General features: G+C 34.5%; 1 protein-coding gene across 2 annotated transcripts in view; it reads right to left on the reverse strand.

Moving 5' to 3' along the window:
• The window catches only part of LOC143256433 (epidermal growth factor receptor-like), a 150534-nt gene that overhangs the window by 16892 nt on the left and 112270 nt on the right, over window positions 1-21372 (reverse strand). For both annotated transcript variants that reach the window (XM_076513662.1, XM_076513661.1), the window contains 11 exons: window positions 20404-20541; window positions 15296-15483; window positions 14261-14402; window positions 13494-13595; window positions 12704-12830; window positions 12314-12481; window positions 10861-11069; window positions 10359-10491; window positions 7077-7146; window positions 2944-3071; window positions 1212-1299 (listed from right to left, as the gene is read on the reverse strand). In XM_076513662.1, coding sequence (XP_076369777.1) covers window positions 1212-1299; window positions 2944-3071; window positions 7077-7146; window positions 10359-10491; window positions 10861-11069; window positions 12314-12481; window positions 12704-12830; window positions 13494-13595; window positions 14261-14402; window positions 15296-15483; window positions 20404-20541 — 1493 coding nt within the window. The remainder of the gene's footprint in view (window positions 1-1211; window positions 1300-2943; window positions 3072-7076; window positions 7147-10358; window positions 10492-10860; window positions 11070-12313; window positions 12482-12703; window positions 12831-13493; window positions 13596-14260; window positions 14403-15295; window positions 15484-20403; window positions 20542-21372) is intronic.

The following is a 21372-nucleotide window of genomic DNA, read 5'->3' on the forward strand; positions in this document are numbered from 1 at the left end:
TAAGGACTGAAGGGAACACACGAAAGTGTCTACCATTTCAACCTACAGTGACTGTGTAGGACTGAAGGGAACACACGAAAGTGTCTACCATTCCAACCTACAGTGACTGTGTAGGACTGAAGGGAACACACGAAAGTGTCTACCATTCCAACCTACAGTGACTGTGTAGGACTGAAGGGAACACACGAAAGTGTCTACCATTCCAACCTACAGTGACTGTGTAGGACTGAAGGGAACATATGAAAGTGTCTACCATTCCAACCTACAGTGACTGTGTAGGACTGAAGGGAACACACGGAACACATAAAAGTGTCTACCATTCCAACCTACAGTGACTGTGTAGGACTGAAGGGAACACACGAAAGTGTCTACCATTCCAACCTACAGTGACTGAGTAGGACTGAAGGGAACACACGAAAGTGTCTACCATTCCAACCTACAGTGACTGTGTAGGACTGAAGGGAACACACGAAAGTGTCTACCATTCCAACCTACAGTGACTGTGTAGGACTGAAGGGAACACATGAAAGTGTCTACCATTCCAACCTACAGTGACTGTGTAGGACTGAAGGGAACACATGAAAGTGTCTACCATTCCAACCTACAGTGACTGTGTAGGACTGAAGGGAACATATGAAAGTGTCTACCATTCCAACCTACAGTGACTGTGTAGGACTGAAGGGAACACATGAAAGTGTCTACCATTCCAACCTACAGTGACTGTGTAGGACTGAAGGGAACACATGAAAGTGTCTACCATTCCAACCTACAGTGACTGTGTAGGACTGAAGGGAACACATGAAAGTGTCTACCATTCCAACCTACAGTGACTGTGTAGGACTGAAGGGAACACATAAAAGTGTCTACCATTCCAACCTACAGTGACTATGTAGGACTGAAGGGAACACATGAAAGTGTCTACCACTCCAACCTACAGTGACTATGTAGGACTGAAGGGAACACATGAAAGTGTCTACCAGACCAATTGTTAATGGTATCTTCCAGACAAAAAATTAGTTTTAAAAGCTTTTGTAGAATTGTTACTACATCTCTTTCTATTGTTTGAGTGAATGTTATTTGTTACTAAAGAAAAGGTTATCTGTGCTCTGCTAGCCATGGGTATCACAACCCAATTTCTAGACATACGAGTGTCACATATTAGAAAACAAAATCCATAATAATAATCCCATAGTACATTTTGAAAATCTTACCACAACATTTGGGTCATATGCACTGACAATTGCTTTTTCACATGAAATACAACCACCTGGGCCAATGGTATTCCTCGGTCCTGTACATCTAAACATCAAATATTAGCATCTTGTTATTTCTTGCAGTTCACATTTGAAGAGTGAGTTAATTTGTTATTGTTTAACAATTTAGTTTTAACTTTAATGACCATTACATCGTTTACTCTATATTTTATAAGTGAGAGTACCTTCAACATTTATTCACAAGTTATTATTAATAACAGTTGAGTTCACACAAACCTCTGCAAGTGTTTCAACTCATTTGAAGACCTCCACTGTTAAACCCATGTTCATGTTCAAGATAACTGATGTTTTTTTCAAGTATTCTTGTGGTAATTCTATACTAATAATCTATTTCTTTCATCTTGTAGATGTGGATTTTAAACAAGCCAATAGAAGGCTGAGTTATACTTTTATATTTGAAATATTTTGTTGTTTGGTTCAATTTGAAAAGTGTCACAATGTTTCCAGTGTGTTCTTTTATAATATATTATGTTCTGTTAAAATGAAAAGTTATATTTATTTATTTCTTCAGAAAAAGAAAAAGTTATAATTTATTCCTCAATATATTTGTATAATTTTGGAAAATATATATACTTTACACATGGGAAATCTCACAATACCAATCTTAACGTTATATTTTTTAAGACTGTTTCATATGATAAATATATATAAAAGATAAATTACTTAAACTCAGTTTCAACAGATTCTATTGCATTGTTACATTTCTCACACTAAATTCTAAACGATATGGCTGACATGGGTATTATTAAAATAAAGTTTTAATACCCATACCAGCTGTCTTGAGAATACATTTTTACTTCAAGTGGGTTTCTCGTCATCACGTGTTTTTATATTCTGTTTATAAAATGTTTTTACACTTTATAATAATAATAATAATTATAACAGCTTATAGTTACTTCATTTTTGAAACAAATATCACACTTTTTAACATTTTCAAAACAGCTTCTTAAATCAAGAGTCGTGAATGACAACTTTCAGTCACGTCTTTCTCAACAAGTCCATGATAAGTCGAGTCCCTCTACTTCTTTGCTGTTACATTTGTTGAGAGTAAATAATGAGAAAAAACAGATTAAAGTGTCCTGGGAAAAATGCTCATATGTTTAAAAATATTACTTTTAGTTAAAAAATAGTCATGCCACCTTAAAACATGTTTGTCTGACTTCAAATATTTTGATTAAGAAATCATACATCAAAGATAAAGAATGTATAGATGTGGGAAAAATTAGTTTCAACAAACTAATTATAATTTAAAAAGGTTTTGTTTTCCCCTTAAGAACTAAACAAAACTAGTGTTTAATTACCCGTCAACACAGTTCTCGTGACTAAACAAAACTAGTGTTTAATTACTCGTCAACACAGTTCTCATGACTAAACAAAACTAGTGTTTAATTACCCGTCAACACAGTTCTCATGACTAAACAAAACTAGTGTTTAATTACCCGTCAACACAGTTCTCGTGACTAAACAAAACTAGTGTTTAATTACCCGTCAACACAGTTCTCGTGACTAAACAAAACTAGTGTTTAATTACCCATCAACACAGTTCTCATGACTAAACAAAACTAGTGTTTAATTACCCGTCAACACAGTTCTCGTGACTAAAGAAAACTAGTGTTTAATTACCCATCAACACAGTTCTCGTGACTAAACAAAACTAGTGTTTAATTACCCGTCAACACAGTTCTCGTGACATTCTTTACATTCTCCATTGTGATCATTATATTTGGAAGCTGGACAAATCTCGGAACAGAACGGCCCGTCTCGTACATTTCGACACTTGGAACAATTAGCTGCACTCTGCAATAGGAGACCAAATGTAATTAATTTCTTCATTAAAGTCATTTTTACTTTCCATTTCAATACTAGATGTTTTGTCTGTAAAAAAAAAGTATTAGTTTTGGTATAAAGCTATATAATTCAATTGCTTGTTATTATTAGGCACAAAGCTACATAATAGACTATTTTTGTTGTGTCTACAATGGGTATCGAAACCATTTTTTAGTGATTTAAGCCTTCAGACTTACCACTGAGCCACAGGAGAGGCTGCTAAGCTATTCAACCTTATTATCAGGTCATCCCATAAATAACATCCAAAAATTCTAAACATAAAGTACATCATCATTTCTGTGTTTATAGAAGGCTTTAATGACTAAAACATGTAGTAAAACATAAAAATGTGTATAGAAATGTTCAGACTAATAAAAGAAACTAACCCAACTCCACTTTTTCAGATCTTTAATCAAATAAACCCTTATGAAGATGGATGTGTCTGAGGAGCACAGTAGGAATATAATGCTTTACAAGTTTAAAGAAGGCAATAGTGCAGCACAAACAACACAAAACATTCAAGATGTTTATGGTGCGGAGTCTCTCAATGAAAGAAAATGTCGAAGGTGGTTTCAGAAGTTCAGATCAGGTGACTACAGATTAAGTGATGCACCACATTCAGGTTGTCCTGTTGAGTTTAATGATGTCTTGCAGCCAGCAGCAAGTCATGGGGGACCCATTTTCCAAGTTTTGACAACTTTCCAAGCTGTTGTGGATGACGATGAGCTGTTGAATGGGTCCCTCATGATTTGACAGAAGCCAACCTTAGAGCAAGAGTGGACATATGCACTTATCTGCACTCTCGTGAATGTAACTCACCTATTTTGGACAGGTAGGTCACTGGAGATGAAAAATGTTAAGTGCTGCAGAGAATGGCTCAGTGCAGGTAAACTGGCTAAACCACAGCCCAAAATGTACCTCTGCCCGAGAAAAGTCTTGTTAAGCGTTTGGTGGGATATTGTTGGTGTGATCCACTTTGAGTTACTGCCACTCAATGTAACGATTACATCAGACTTCTGTTGTAACAGTTAGAGCACTTGAATGTTGCACTGAAAGAAAAGAGGCCTGCTTTGATCAGTTGTAAAGGTGTTGTGTTACATCAGGATAATGCACGGCTCCATACAACAAGGATCACATCTGTAAAGATTGAAGAGCTAGACTGGGAAAAACTTCCACATCCTCCTTATTCTCCAGATCTTGTCCCATCTGATTATCATCTATTGTAAAGTTTGCAGAACTATCTTGATGGAAAAGAGGTTGAAACACATAAAGATGTCAAAACTACCCTCTCTACATTCTTTTCATTCAAACCCAATAATTTTATAGAAATGACATTCAGAAACTTGTGAATCGTTAACAGGAAGTAATTAATAATAAAACATACATTATTGATTAAATAACATTAAAAGCATTTGAAATCCTTTCTCTTTCTTTAGCCTAAAATCAGACATTATTTAGAGGGTAATCTGATAGTTCTGAGTTTAACCAGATGTTAGTGTTGAAGCATGCAGTACACTATTCATAACAAATTAAAATAATCTTAAAAGAAATTTTAATAAAATGTACAATTGGGATACTTAATATATCATGTGAAAAAAGATATGACATTTCAACTTAATTATGACGTTTAAGAGTAAAAATACTGACAAAATCAATTCAAGAAACACTTTGTACCCTGTAATTAAAAACATCTGAAATCCTTTCTCTCTTTCAGAACCTGCAATCAGTCATTACTTAAGGGATGACCTGATACAGATATATGACCAATTACACAAAATTCAATCAAAAGACATGTTTAAAATCTTGAATATACTAGTAGTATGTTTTAATTTTTACATAGAACATTACTGTACACTTTAATAGCAGGTAGGGTCACTTAGAGGGGGGGGGGACATACAGCCCAGGCATTACAAGCATTTGAAATTCTTTCTCTTTTTCTGAACCTAAAATCAGACATTACTTCACAAATGACCTGATAAAAGTTCAAATTATCATAGTTTTCAATCACTTAAGAAAATGATTTACTCTATTTAGTTTATTTTATAGTTTTGACTTCAATGAACCATAAAATAGTGTAATTTGTCTACCAAACATGAACCATAAAATAGTGTAATTTGTCCACCAAACATGGACCATAAAATAGTGTAATTTGTCTACCAAACATGAACCATAAAATAGTGTAATTTGTCTACCAAACATGGACCATAAAATAGTGTAATTTGTCTACCAAACATGGACCATAAAATATTGTAATTTGTCTACCAAACATGGACCATAAAATATTGTAATTTGTCTACCAAACATGGACCATAAAATATTGTAATTTGTCTACCAAACATGAACCATAAAATATTGTAATTTGTCTACCAAACATGAACCATAAAATAGTGTAATTTGTCTACCAAACATGAACCATAAAATAGTGTAATTTGTCTACCAAACATGAACCATAAAATAGTGTAATTTGTCTACCAAACATGAACCATAAAATAGTGTAATTTGTCTACCAAACATGAACCATAAAATAGTGTAATTTGTCTACCAAACATGAACCATAAAATAGTGTAATTTGTCTACCAAACATGAACCATAAAATAGTGTAATTTGTCTACCAAACATGAACCATAAAATAGTGTAATTTGTCTACCAAACATGAACCATAAAATAGTGTAATTTGTCTACCAAACATGGACCATAAAATAGTGCAATTTGTCTACCAAACATGAACCATAAAATAGTGTAATTTGTCTACCAAACATGGACCATAAAATATTGTAATTTGTCTACCAAACATGAACCATAAAATAGTGTAATTTGTCTACCAAACATGAACCATAAAATAGTGTAATTTGTCTACCAAACATGAACCATAAAATAGTGTAATTTGTCTACCAAACATGGACCATAAAATAGTGTAATTTGTCTACCAAACATGGACCATAAAATAGTGTAATTTGTCTACCAAACATGGACCATAAAATAGTGTAATTTGTCTACCAAACATGAACCATAAAATAGTGTAATTTGTCTACCAAACATGAACCATAAAATAGTGTAATTTGTCTACCAAACATGAACCATAAAATAGTGTAATTTGTCTACCAAACATGAACCATAAAATAGTGTAATTTGTCTACCAAACATGGACCATAAAATAGTGTAATTTGTCTACCAAACATGGACCATAAAATAGTGTAATTTGTCTACCAAACATGAACCATAAAATAGTTAATTTGTCTACCAAACATGAACCATAAAATAGTGTAATTTGTCTACCAAACGTGAACCATAAAATAGTGTAATTTGTCTACCAAACGTGAACCATAAAATAGTGTAATTTGTCTACCAAACGTGAACCATAAAATAGTGTAATTTGTCTACCAAACATGGCTATTGGTCAGCTGTAGGTAATTAATAAGAAATATCTTTTACAATTACAATACAACTTGATGAACATACAATACAACTTGATGAACAACTTACTGGACCAAAGCATTCTATTACAATACAACTTGATGAACATACAATACAACTTGATGAACAACTTACTGGACCAAAGAATTCTATTACAATACAACTTGATGAACAACTTACTGGACCAAAGCATTCTATTACAATACAACTTGATGAACAACTTACTGGACCAAAGCATTCTATTACAATACAACTTGATGAACATACAATACAACTTGATGAACAACTTACTGGACCAAAGCATTCTATTACAATACAACTTGATGAACAACTTACTGGACCAAAGCATTCTATTACAATACAACTTGATGAACAACTTACTGGACCAAAGCATTCTATTACAATACAACTTGATGAACAACTCACTGGACCAAAGCATTCTATTACAATACAACTTGATGAACAACTTACTGGACCAAAGCATTCTATTACAATACAACTTGATGAACAACTTACTGGACCAAAGCATTCTATTACAATACAACTTGATGAACAACTTACTGGACCAAAGCATTCTCCATCACACTGTTCATGGCAGTATTTGCATGTTTTCATTCCAGCATCATAAATCCTGAAAACAGATAAATATAAAGTTTACAATGGGTTCAAATGTGTATGTATATTTTTATACTGTTTATGGCTGATGGTAATTACATAATTATTTATGGTATCACATACATTTTGTTTAATTTCCTGGTGCATGCCCTACAGTCTTGTAACTATAAAACTACTAAAGTTATATACGAGGGCTGTTCAAAAAATACGTGGACTGACGTCATAAAACAAAATTTAATTTATTTAGAAGTTACAGGTCTGGGACTCCTTCAAAGTACTCTCCTCCCCAATGCACACACTTATCCCAACGGTGTTTACACTTGTTGAAACAGTCCTGGTACGCTTCTTTTGTAATGTCCTCCAGCTTCTTCGTCGCATTTGCCTTAATCTCGAGAATCGTCTCAAATCTTCTTCCTTTCAAGGGTCTTTTGAGTTTGGGGAACAAGAAAAAATCGCAAGGAGCAAGGTCAGGTGAGTAGGGAGGTGGGGAAGAACAGTGATCGAGTGTTTGGTCAAAAACCCACGAGTTCTGAGGCACAAATTTCGCAGCAACGTGGTGCATCTTCAATTTTGCAGTCAAAATCTTGTAACAAGATCCAACTGATATCCCACAGTCTTCAGCAAGCTCCCTGACAGTCAGACATCGATTTGCCCACACCAGGGTGTTGATTTTGTAGACGTGTGGGTCGTCAGTTGACGTGGAAGGACGTCCAGGACACTCATCATCTTCAATGGACTGTCGACCATCCTTAAAACGTTCATGCCATTTGAAACATGCCGTACGCTTCATAGCAACATCACCGTAAGCCGTGTTAAGCATAGAAAAAGTTTCAGTCGCAGATTTTCCAAGTTTAACACAAAATTTCACAGCAAGTCGTTGCTCCTTCAGGTCATTCATTCTGAAATCCGCCAAACGAAAAAAATCGCACTTCACTTAAAACCATGTAGCTAATACACGAATGAAGATATCTGCAATCGGGAAATGGCGTCGTAATCAGCTGATCTTTGCGAACCTAGCGACACCAAGCGGATTCCCTGGAACCAACTGGAGCCACGCAATTCAAATAGTCCGCGTATTTTTTGAACAGACCTCGTGTGCACTAGCAAATTAGTTTTATGTACACTGACCTTCAGTAAAAGATAATAATTACTCTATTTAGGTATTTCATAACACTATTGGGTAAAGCCTGTTCTAAATAACTCAGATTGGTTGATGAGAGATGACAGTGTAGTTCTCTACCAGCAGCCCAGCTGGGTTCATGAGAGCTCACAGTGTAGTTCTCTACCAGCAGCCCAGCTGGGTTCATGAGAGCTCACAGTGTAGTTCTCTACCAGCAGCCCAGCTGGGTTCATGAGAGCTCACAGTGTAGTTCTCTACCAGCAGCCCAGCTGGGTTCATGAGAGCTCACAGTGTAGTTCTCACCAGCAGCCCAGCTGGGTTCATGAGAGATGACAGTGTAGTTCTCTACCAGCAGCCCAGCTGGGTTCATGAGAGCTCACAGTGTAGTTCTCTACCAGCAGCCCAGCTGGGTTCATGAGAGCTCACAGTGTAGTTCTCTACCAGCAGCCCAGCTGGGTTCATGAGAGATGACAGTGTAGTTCTCTACCAGCAGCCCAGCTGGGTTCATGAGAGCTCACAGTGTAGTTCTCTACCAGCAGCCCAGCTGGGTTCATGAGAGCTCACAGTGTAGTTCTCTACCAGCAGCCCAGCTGGGTTCATGAGAGCTCACAGTGTAGTTCTCTACCAGCAGCCCAGCTGGGTTCATGAGAGATGACAGTGTAGTTCTCTACCAGCAGCCCAGCTGGGTTCATGAGAGCTCACAGTGTAGTTCTCTACCAGCAGCCCAGCTGGGTTCATGAGAGCTCACAGTGTAGTTCTCTACCAGCAGCCCAGCTGGGTTCATGAGAGATGACAGTGTAGTTCTCTACCAGCAGCCCAGCTGGGTTCATGAGAGCTCACAGTGTAGTTCTCTACCAGCAGCCCAGCTGGGTTCATGAGAGATGACAGTGTAGTTCTCTCACCAGCAGCCCAGCTGGGTTCATGAGAGCTCACAGTGTAGTTCTCTACCAGCAGCCCAGCTGGGTTCATGAGAGCTCACAGTGTAGTTCTCTCACCAGCAGCCCAGCTGGGTTCATGAGAGATGACAGTGTAGTTCTCTACCAGCAGCCCAGCTGGGTTCATGAGAGCTCACAGTGTAGTTCTCTACCAGCAGCCCAGCTGGGTTCATGAGAGATGACAGTGTAGTTCTCTACCAGCAGCCCAGCTGGGTTCATGAGAGATGACAGTGTAGTTCTCTCACCAGCAGCCCAGCTGGGTTCATGAGAGCTCACAGTGTAGTTCTCTACCAGCAGCCCAGCTGGGTTCATGAGAGCTCACAGTGTAGTTCTCACCAGCAGCCCAGCTGGGTTCATGAGAGCTCACAGTGTAGTTCTCACCAGCAGCCCAGCTGGGTTCATGAGAGCTCACAGTGTAGTTCTCACCAGCAGCCCAGCTGGGTTCATGAGAGCTCACAGTGTAGTTCTCACCAGCAGCCCAGCTGGGTTCATGAGAGCTCACAGTGTAGTTCTCTACCAGCAGCCCAGCTGGGTTCATGAGAGCTCACAGTGTAGTTCTCTACCAGCAGCCCAGCTGGGTTCATGAGAGCTCACAGTGTAGTTCTCTACCAGCAGCCCAGCTGGGTTCATGAGAGATGACAGTGTAGTTCTCTACCAGCAGCCCAGCTGGGTTCATGAGAGCTCACAGTGTAGTTCTCTACCAGCAGCCCAGCTGGGTTCATGACAGCTGACAATGTAACTCTTGTCTGGTCATGGTAAGTTTGGTTACTTATATATTTTCACTTTATAAAATGGACAACAGTTTACAATGACCTCAGTGCAATTAATTAATTTTCTTAACTGACCAACAGTATATGAAGCTAAGAGCTCCTATTGTTATACACTGTTGAATCCTAAAGGACAGTACTAAAACAACCATAGCACACAATAACCTACAAACTTAAAACTAACAGATTCATTCAATGTTGGATATCATGGTACATAATCTCTCTCCTAACATTTAACAGTTTAGTAAAACAAAAGAAACTTTGATATCTTGAAGTTAGTTTAAGTATTTTTTTACTAGAAAGAACACAGAAAACAATACTGTTATTATCACATAAGAACCAAATCATATTAGTTACTGATATAATTTTTTAATTTTACTGAAACCAGAAATAAAAAATGACTCACCCATTCATTATTGTACAGTTCTCTACACATTCATCACCTAATTTGTAGGCCTTACAGGAAAGGCACTGATTAGCTCCTACACCCCAACAACCATCATCCGAACACTGCAAATCACAAATCAGTCCTTTCTCACCTGAAATAATACAAGTTAGTAAAAATGTCATTTATAGTTATGCACAGGATGTTAATGGTATGAAAATACAGCAACAAAAAATTCAGCTTTATGGTACAGAAAAAACTTTGGGTGAATAAACAAATTGGTTACGTCTTTGTAAAGATATCTGACAATTTTATTTTACAACTTTATTTAAGACACGTACAGTGAAAGAAAGAGTTGGATAAGTTTAATCTTGATATTACACATTGAGTTACACAAGAAAATATTACAGCTAAAAGAATTATAATCTTAAAATGCAGGGTTTACGTCAAATTGGTCTAAATGTGTTTTTAACTTTATTTGGAATTCAGTGGAAATACACAAGAATTTAAGAGTTCAACTCACGACAAGTTTGCTCATCTGCATTGCTTTGTAGAAGACTACTAAGCCTGTCTGGTGTATGAGATCCTGCCACTTTATCCCATTTGATTTGTTGAGCAAAACACAGATCTTTATTTTCCAGGATAGTGATCCGGCCTGACCGAACTTTCTTCAAAGACTGCAGGTTCAAGGACTCGAGGGAAGTTTTTACAATGTATAAAGCAGCAAAGTACCTGTAGATGTTGTTGCAATTAAAGGTCAGAAAATACACAAGCAAAACAATGAAGCTAAAAGAAACGTTCCTATAAGATAAGTAATGTCTTAATAAAACTGTTTCCAGCTGAAATTTCTTTCTCATTTAGTATTCAAAACATGAAAGCATCAAAGCTTATAAATCTATTTTGCCTTTTTATAAAATGTTAAACTCCTCCCAGCATAGAATTGCAAAATGCAAAATGCCATTCTAAAAGGTTATAAATTCAATAAAAATAGAATACTTTTACCGATGTTTTACTACATTAAAACTTCCAAATAAAAATTAATATAACAAATCAACAAAATAGAAATGAAATCTAAAACAAAATACTTAAAAACTAGATCCTGTTTGGAAGATATTTTTCAATATTTTATCCACTGTTAATAAGGTAAAACAAATAAAATAACTCAGTGTTGCAGATGTGTACTATAAGGCTATAAATAATTGGATAAAACAGAACAATATAATACAAATTTTCAAACAGTCTGTTGTTTAGAAAGTATTTTTCAGACAGGGGGTTGGATTTTTGGAATGAGTTCAAGAAAAGGTGGGATGAATACATGAATAGTAAGAGATGGTTATAGTTGGGAGTGAAAAGGAACATCTTTAATGGGATAATAAGCTATTTTTTGTCCCTTTAAAACTTTATGAATGATAAATGTTTATATTAAATAATAAAATTGTTAATTTATTAATTGTTCCTTTTACACATGGTGTTTATCAAATTATCAAACCTAAAAAAAGAGAAATCGAACCTCGTGTATGGAAAATGTTACACACATACAATGAATGAACAAAAACACCTGAAGTTCCAGTCTGTTTTATATTCAAGTAGAACAAGTTTGCTGTCACATCTCACAACAAGGCAATACCATAATGGCATATTTTTTTTATATAATTTAGTCACACATGTGAAAATGTAACACAGTTTGTTTTAAAAGAATTTTTATTTGTTGCAAAAAAAAAGTTCAACAAGTAAACAAATGTTATTCCTGCTACCAAAATATATACTGGAATAGCATTCTGATGTGTTTCATTAGGACTTAAACACAGCTTTATTCATGAAGACTTTACTTAAAGTATTGTTTTATCAATGAGCTTGAACTGAGAATGTCTCAAATTCTGATCTTTCATATAAATAGTCACTGTTTAAGGACTTTATCTAAACCTAACAAATCAATTAAATAATAGTACTTAAAACACATCACTCTTAAGACTTACTCGGTAAGTTGTCTACCACCGATGACTTCCAGGTTGCGAAAAAAAGAAATGTTTTTAAAATCTGGTCGAGAAGCCTGAATACTGATGTAACCGGTCACTTCCTTTACTGTACTGAATACTTCTAATTCTCTTGGATGCATTTCTGGATACAGACGTCCAAAGGTGTTGCTAAACAGATTTAATAAACAATGTTACTTCTGTCGCATGCTTCATAACTGAGCTATTTAGTTCAGCATTTTTCCTATACCACTATTCACCAAAATTCTAATAACTGTTAACTTAATAACCGATTTTAATTTATAATTCAGTCTTTTCCTACTCATGGGGGAGATCGATAAGAAATACACCAGTGCATAAAACATATCATACTGAATATTTTAAATTGCTTACTTTGGATACATATCTTGAAACCCTGTAAAAGTATGTTCCAGAATGGTGATAGAACCCTCAATAACTGTACATCCACGGAATGAATCAATGTTCCCAGAATGAACTAGACTTACATCACCTTTACAATCTGAAATAAGAAAAAAACATGGAAATAATGTTAGAAAACATAATTCTAATTTTGATGTATTTATATTTGTCTTTCCAGAAGTCTATCATAATTTACTGTGATATCATTCATAAATGTGAATGTTTTTATGGTCATTTATTTAATTTGAAAACGTAATTAACAAACGTGACAACTGTCTCTGGGAATCCTTTCAACAACAAAACGAATCTTTTAATGAATCATTTACCTTACATTAAGAATAATCAAAATGTTAACACCAGGATTCTTAAAACAAATACTAATAAATAGTGCTACCACTGTTAGTAACAGAATATTGTCACAATTAATTCTAACAACAGCTGAATTCATGCATACACAAACTGAAGAGAACAGCTGTATTATAACAACAGAGGAAAGGAGTGTAAATTATAAACTTTATAAATTACAATTGGATTTGTACTACTTAGATCAAAGTAAAAGATGGATATTGTCTTTGGTGATAGACAGGAACTTTTACCATGGTTTATAATCATGAAAGCATGCAACTATTCCACCAAAGAGATGTGTGGATAAATTTCATGGTTTAATTTTTGTACTTGATTTGTTTGGTTGTAATCACTCACTAGCAAAGATGAAACTACTGTCTTTTGATGATAAAAAAACAACAACTCTAATGTGACATACTTTTTGGACAAGGCCCGTCACATGGGACACATTCCCCATTCACAGCCTTTTTAGTTGCAGGACAAGATCTCACACATGCTCCACTGTCTCGTAAGAGGTGTTCTAAAACATATATAGATGTATAAATATCTGATTTTAAAATATTAAAAACAAATCCATTATATAAATATTTTATATATTACATCATTATACATATATTTATCAGTAAATATTTAAAGAAACACTTTTAGTTCAGCACAATAAGATTTGATATTTTGTAAATGTAACATACATAGGACACTTTTAATGAAACATTCACAGCATGTTAGATACAAAAGACACAATTTCATTCTCTGCTCTTCACATAACCACTATTTATATGAAACAAGTCACAATATAGTTTCTTCACCTTACAATTTAAAGCTAAGGGTGTTTCTTAAAATTCAAGTAATCTTGATAAAGAATATTAAATAAAAGTACACTAGTTCACTACTTTATCTCAAGTCACTCATCAATTTTATAAAAATCTCACATCAAAATGTTTGCAGCTACTTTTGTTTAAGATCAAATTATCAGAAGATTATTCATACACAATTCAGGGGAAAATGGCATTACTTTAATTAGATTTTCAATAATACATTACTCACAAACTGAGACAATGTAAGACTGTTGTACCCTAAGTATAACCCATTACTAAATGTTAGATGAAGGTAAAGTTTGGATGAATTCTTTGAAATTGTTCAAAATATGATAAACTAAGTACATGTGCTACACTCCTGTACACTCACCTGGACAGTTCTTTACACATGTAGCCCCATATGCATATTTTCCACTGGGGTTGACTTCCCATGAATATGTGATTGGGTTATATAGCATCATTGGTGGACATTCTTGTTTACAAACACCATTGTCATTAAAGTTACGACAAGCCTAAAATTACACAAGACACACCAATGTAAAGTTTAATTTTTTTAAAAACACGTAAAACTAAAATAATGATGTTTAATCCCAATAATTATTTTTAAAACTATGAAATGTTTAACCTAACAGTGGTAACATGTGCTTAACTTGTGTCCTTCTTACACAACATACTTGCATTGATTTTTACCAGCTAAACATTCAGTGGAATTTTTTGTCATTTGGAAACAAAAAAAATAACTGTGAATTTTAAATTTATCTTAATTAGACTGGGAGAAATAAATATGTTCAAATTTCTTGTAACACAGAAAAATTCAATGCTAAAAAAATGTTAAAAGAATGTGGTATCAGTATAGGTTGTAATGACTGGGGTGGAGGGCTGTCTTAATGGTAGAGTACTAGCTTCAAAACACTAGTGTGAACCAAAAGGTTCAAGGTTCAGGTCCCCCTGCTCCAATTTTCAAATATCTTGATATTTCTTTAGCCCTTTTATAAACTTTTTAATGATGAACTGTATTCTTATAGTATGTCCACTCTAGATTAATCCTGAGATATTTAAAACATTATTTTATTACATATACGACAGACACAGTTTAAACAAAAGGTTATAAAATCAGAGTTCTAAAACTGCATCTTCAGAACTATTTTTATGGACTATTGAGCATCATCATTAATTTTTTAACTTCCTTCTCTAAAGTGTTATTTTTTAGACATTAAAGAACCTAAAATATGTTAAGACATTATGTGACATGTTATAAAATTTCACTCTAATCCTAAAATGAAGTATTTCTATTCTTGTAAAAAAAACAGAAAGCTTGAGAAATTGAAATGCCTTAAACCTAGTTATCTAATAAAGTATCAAAAGATTTAAGTTGTCAGTTGTAATAGTTAGGCTATTACATTACCAGACAGTCACTTTGTTTTGGTCCTACACAACCACCAGCACAGAATAAGTGACAACACTCTCGAGGGTTGGGACCAAAACAGCGGCCCTGGTGGCACTGGGGTGAACAGTTGATTTTTGAAAACTTTTGACAGTTTTGTTGCCCTTCAGCCCAGCAGCCATCCTCACATGATTTATCACACGGTGAACCTACACAAGCAACAATATAAAACACAACACAAGCTTTAGTACACTGATACTTCATATTAAAATTTTCCATATCCAGGTAACAAAAAGATATAGTCGGCTGTTACTCCATATCAAAATGTTATCTAATACACAAACACACACACACAAAAAACAATTATTATATATGTATGTATTAATTTAAAATAGTAATTTTCAATCAGAGTTACTGTTTTTTCACAGATTTAAAGTACAGTTACCAGTCAGATAATTTTTAACATTCCGAGGCTATTTGATGACAACGGTTTTGGATCTTATACACTTAAGTTACCTAAATGGCAGTTTCTTACTGTACTTATGTTATGTCAGTATGTATATTTAATCAATTTTTGAACACCTCTGATTATTAAAAAACAAACAAACAAGTAGACAAAATGCATCAAGTTTGTAGGTATCTTCTATAGAATATAAACAAATATAATTCTGTGAGGCTGTTAAGAGGAATTCAAAATTTTTTGAGCTCTCATGTTTGACAAAATGTACATGAAAACTGGAATAGACATGTAATAAAACCTTCAAAGTAAGAATATTTATGAATTTTCAAACGTTCACTCCTCATGGCACAGTGGCACGTCTGTGGATTTACAATAACAGAAACCAGGTTTTGATACACTACAGGAAGAGCATTGATATCCTACTGGGTAGCTTTGTGCTTAACTACCAAGAACCAACCAATCCCTAGAATGTGAGGGTGTTAACAAACTTTTCTGAGAACTCTCAAGAGTACGGTTTCCATACCATCTGTTTAACTGTAAGATGAAGGAAGCTTTTAACATTTCATTTGTCATTTGTTGAACTAAAGATTTAAAATAACAATGATGAACCCCAAATAAAAAGGAAACAAATCACATTCCATGCTCATGTGAAATGAAGCATTGCATCTGATTACAAAGAATTGTTCTGTAAAATAAATATCAGGTATTAACTCTACAAAAATGGATCCAGTGATTTATTATTTTTTACTTGGAAATTGACAAGAACACATATATTATTCTTCAGAGCATGGTATACCAGTTATTTTCCAGCAAGTTCTCACCAGTAATTTATTATTTTAATTCTGTTGAAAGTTTGGAATAGAATACAGACAACATAAAATTATAGCTAAATAAAATATTTCAAACATTCCCTCAATAGTAAACCTACATAATGGGTTTATCTTTATGCTGCAATTGTTTATATGGGGAGGAAAAACGTAGGGTTTACCTCGATACAGAATAGACAAGACTTAACTGTCATCATGTGAAACATGAATAATAAAACTTTCTTTCTTAGATAAAGAAGTCAAATAATTTAGATTGTAACCCCAAAAACAACAACAAACAGTGCACATTACTTAACGCCATTTTTAAGGAACACAACGACTTGTAATAAGTGTGTATGACCTAACATAATGAAGTCTTCAACTAAGAATTCTTATAAAAATCAAGTTAGCTGCAGAAGTTTCTTTGGCATATTTTTCATAGTTTGTCAATTTTAGTTCAAAATCAGTTATTAAAAATATCATTTCAGGTCAGTCATTCTATCTGTCAAAAGCACTAACGAGATTTCTCTTATATACAAGGACTGATCGATTGGACTGCACAATGACACACAAAAATTAAAAGATGGCGTTAAATACTATCAATACATGCAGTATAATACTGTAAAAATTAAATATATTTTTATGATAATATTTAGGTCTATTTTTTCCGACCATTTACCAGCTTTTAACATATGAATTATTCCAATGAATAAGAATTTTGTTAATCACTAGATTGATCTAATAAATAAAAATAAATTCAAAGTTGATATTCGATAAAAGTACAAATATCAAGTAGATCATAAATTTAAGTTTATATATATATATATTGTTCGTATGAAATAAGAAACGTTTTGCTTCACTATTCAATGTACTTGTGTAAATTTTAACTCCGTTCTTTATAAAGTCTAGAATGTTATTGGCTTGGGACGAGCTAAACTGAACTAACGTGGCAGGGGTTCAGTTTAGAGAGAGAGGAAATCAGAAGAGTTGTCTCTCCAACTGGGGTGTTCAGGAACGTTGTGGTTCCTCTTCGTCCCCTTTCGTGGATTGTTATTAAGATTAAGTGGTAGTTTGTTTGTTGTTTTTTTATTTTATTTAATAAATTAGTTATTGTTATTATTCTTGACTTTTTGGGTGGAGGATGTCTCTCTAAATGTTGTCTTGGGTGGAGGCAAAGGCAGCAGCGGAAAGAAAGGCCGGGACCTGTCCCGAAAGGAAGAAGTTCAGCAGATGTGAACATGAATATAATTCATTCAAACAAATCCAGATCAAATCAAACAGCACGATTCAGGGTCTGGCAAAAGAGTTGCCTGGGCTGGGATCTAGAAATCCAATGCCTAAAGATTTTGATGTGGGGGGAAACGGGAGTGCCCCGAGAAAACCCACTTTCACACGACAGGCGCCGAAAGTTTTGCCTGTCGTGTGCCCTGTACCTGAAAAAAAGGAATTCATGTTAATAACATGGATTTTATTTATTTAGATTCTTTGTTGAGTGGATTGTGATTCTTGAAATATGTTGTAAGGTGATATGTATTTTGTTGGTGCACTTGATAATTTGTGTAGTGATGCCGTTAGTTTGTTTCTATTTTCTGCTTTTAGATAATATTTGAGAGAAAGTTCTGTTATTCTATCTCTTATAGTTGGTAAATTACTAATTTGGTGTAGATAATTTGTTGGCGTAAATGATGGTAAACTGAATGCGGATTTTAATATTCTGTTTTGTTGCACTTGGATTTTTTGGAGTGTGTTGTTTGACATATTGTATGTTACTTGACATCCGTACTCTATTAGTGGACGGATGTAAGCCTTGTATATTTGTATAATGGTGTTCGGTGCGCATTTTGATTGTTTACCAGTTATAGTCTTTAGATATGAAATCCTTTTTCTGATTGATGAGTGTATATTGTTTATGTGTTTTTTCCATGTTAGTTTTGTGTCGAAAGTGATTCCAAGGAATGTGATGTTTTTGCTCATGTTAATGGTTGTGTTTCCGAGTGATAGTTTTATTTTTTCTAGATTTTTGCTTTGCTTCTTTAATTTCCTATAGAAGGTGATTGCTTGTGTTTTGGTTGGATTTAACACGACTCTCCACTTGTTGCTCCATGTTGAGACGTTATTTAGTGATTCTTGTACGCGAGACATGACCATTACTGGGTTTCTGGAGGTGCTCCAGATTGCGATGTCGTCTGCGTATTGTGAATTGTGTGTGTATGTTAGATTTGGAAAAGGTATGTCACTGACGAAAATTATGTATAGAAGTGGAGAGAGGACTGATCCTTGGGGCACTCCTGCCGTTATATTAAATAATTTGGATATGGTTTTATTGACTTTTACTTGTGCTGTTCTATTGGTTAAGAAATTTGAAATCCATTTGACTATCGTGGGATTTATTTGTAGGTGATTTAGTTTGTATATGATAGCGTTGTGCCAAACGCTGTCGAATGCTTTTTTGACATCTAGGAATACCCCGATGGTTACTTGATTGTTGTTGTAAGCTTTGTAGATTGATTCGTGAGTCGTGTGAGGTGATCTGTTGTTTGTCTATTTTTTCTGGAGGCATTTTGAGATTCTGGAAGGATGTTGTTTGATTCGCAAAAATGGAGGAGACGGTTGGAGATAATTCTCTCCATCAGTTTGCCAAGGCAGCTTAACAGACTGATGGGGCGGAAATTATCTGGATTTGTTCTATTAGTTTGTTTCTTGGGGATCGTTGTTATGATGGCTTTTTTCCACGTGTCAGGGTAATACCGGTCGCTAGTGAAATGTTCATGATGTTTGTGAGGTGTTGTAGTAGGAGAGTGGAACTTTTTTTGAGAATAATATTTGGTATTTGGTCATGTCCGGGGGAAGTGTTCTTCAAGTTTTTGTTATTAATTTTTAGTTCGGATATGGTTATTTTTCTATTGATTGAATTTGAGTATGCTTCTAGTGTCTCACCGGGAATCCTGGTGAGAATGAAGCTTGGTTTGTATTTATGAAGTTGTTGACATGGTGTTGGTGTTGTGTGTTGAAATCTACTGAGTTTAAATCGCAAAAAGAGGATTTGTAATAGTCAGCTAATAAGTCAGCTTTCTCTTCGTCCGTCCTTGCGATTTTATTGTTGTGTGTGATATGTTGTAGCATGTGATTTGTGTTTTTGTCTGAAGCAATACTCTTGAATTTTTTCCAGAATTCTTTTGGATTGTTCTTGGTTTTTTCTAAGTTTTTACAGAAGTTATGCCAATTGTTTTCTCTGACTTTTTTAATTTCTTGTTTAATTTTTGTATTTGTTCTATTGATTTCTGTTTTAATGTGTGGATCGCGTGTGATGTAGTGTGTTCGTCTTAATTGTCTGCGTTTGATTATTAGTGCGTGAATTTCTGGTGTTAGAGTCCATTGAATAAGTGATTGTTTTCTTTTTGATTTAGGAATTGTGTTTTTTATGGCTTTCTTTATGGCTTCTGTAATTTGATCAACATAGTTGTCTAGTTCTGTTTTGTTATTTACATGTTCGATTGGATGGGGTAGGGAACGAGAGTTTGTGGCTGTCTGTTTATTTGTTGTGGAAAAGACAATTAATTGTCTGCATATTCAGTTTACAATAAAAATGAAAAATTTTGATTCATAATATATCGTTACATTAGCTTTATCAAATGAAAAAATACCATGTGTTTACATTTAATAGAATTGCATCGGTAAAATTAGCATTATGAAATATAGGTTATGTACACAGGTGTAGATATGTATGTTGGTGTATATTAATATACGTTTTCAGTTGTATGTATGTAAATGTGGTTATATCATTCTGTAAACTTAAAAATATATTTACAATTTCAGATCACTGAAACAGTCATTATAATAGTAATAAAAAGTTACCAACTTACACTGTCGTTCAGGCTGTGGAAAGTCATACACGTAATAAGACACAGCGTTTAGACCAGTGAGAATTTCATCCCATCTAATGGTGCGAATGTGACAAAGGTTATAGTTGTTGTAAAAGCCAACACTACCGTTCAGGATATCTGTTGAAAAAATCAAACATATCTGTATGATAAAGAAATATATATATACGACTTAAATATTCACTACTTATTCTTGAAAATACACCATTTTTAAGGTGTGTGTTTTACCAACGTTGTTAACATCACCACACGTCATCAACAGTTGATGGTACATTAGCAAGGGTTAAAAGATTTAATCTTTGTTTGCTTATGTTACTTAAAGTCCATTTGTATTATATTAAACTAAATATGTTTACCGATAACTTTGCATTTCTTTTTTTCAGGTTTCTAAATGAAACGATTGAAACGATGATTCTAGTGTCAATAATTCTCACCAGGTGGCATCATAAGTAATGATTATATAAAAACATAATTCGTAAAAAAGTAGCCTAAGAGTTGGGGGTTAATACTAGCTGCACTTCTTCTAGTCTTACACTCCCAAATTATTGGCGGTTAGCGCAGGTAGCCCCTTTTGTAGCTTCGCGCGAAATTCAAAACAACAAAAATAGTATCAAACATGTCAGGATTCAAACCACTCTTCCCAGTAGACTTAAATAGCTATCAAATCAACAACATAAACGACTACAGAAACACAATTTCAGCACAATTTGGTGCGACCGGGAGTTGAACGCCTTAACACACTTGGCCATGCCGGGCCTATTCACAAACTTAACTAAACATAGAAAAGCACAACAACAGATACATATGAATGGAGAACTACTCCAGACTGTTACAACAGCAAAATTTTTAGGACTTACGTTCGACTGAAAACTTACGTTGGTAAACCACATAAATAATATTAGAACAAAAATTTGGCGAAGAACAAACTATGCTAGGAATCTAACTGGCAAA

This window comes from Tachypleus tridentatus, chromosome 7, assembly GCF_004210375.1.
Source record: "Tachypleus tridentatus isolate NWPU-2018 chromosome 7, ASM421037v1, whole genome shotgun sequence".
Taxonomy (NCBI): domain Eukaryota; kingdom Metazoa; phylum Arthropoda; class Merostomata; order Xiphosura; family Limulidae; genus Tachypleus; species Tachypleus tridentatus.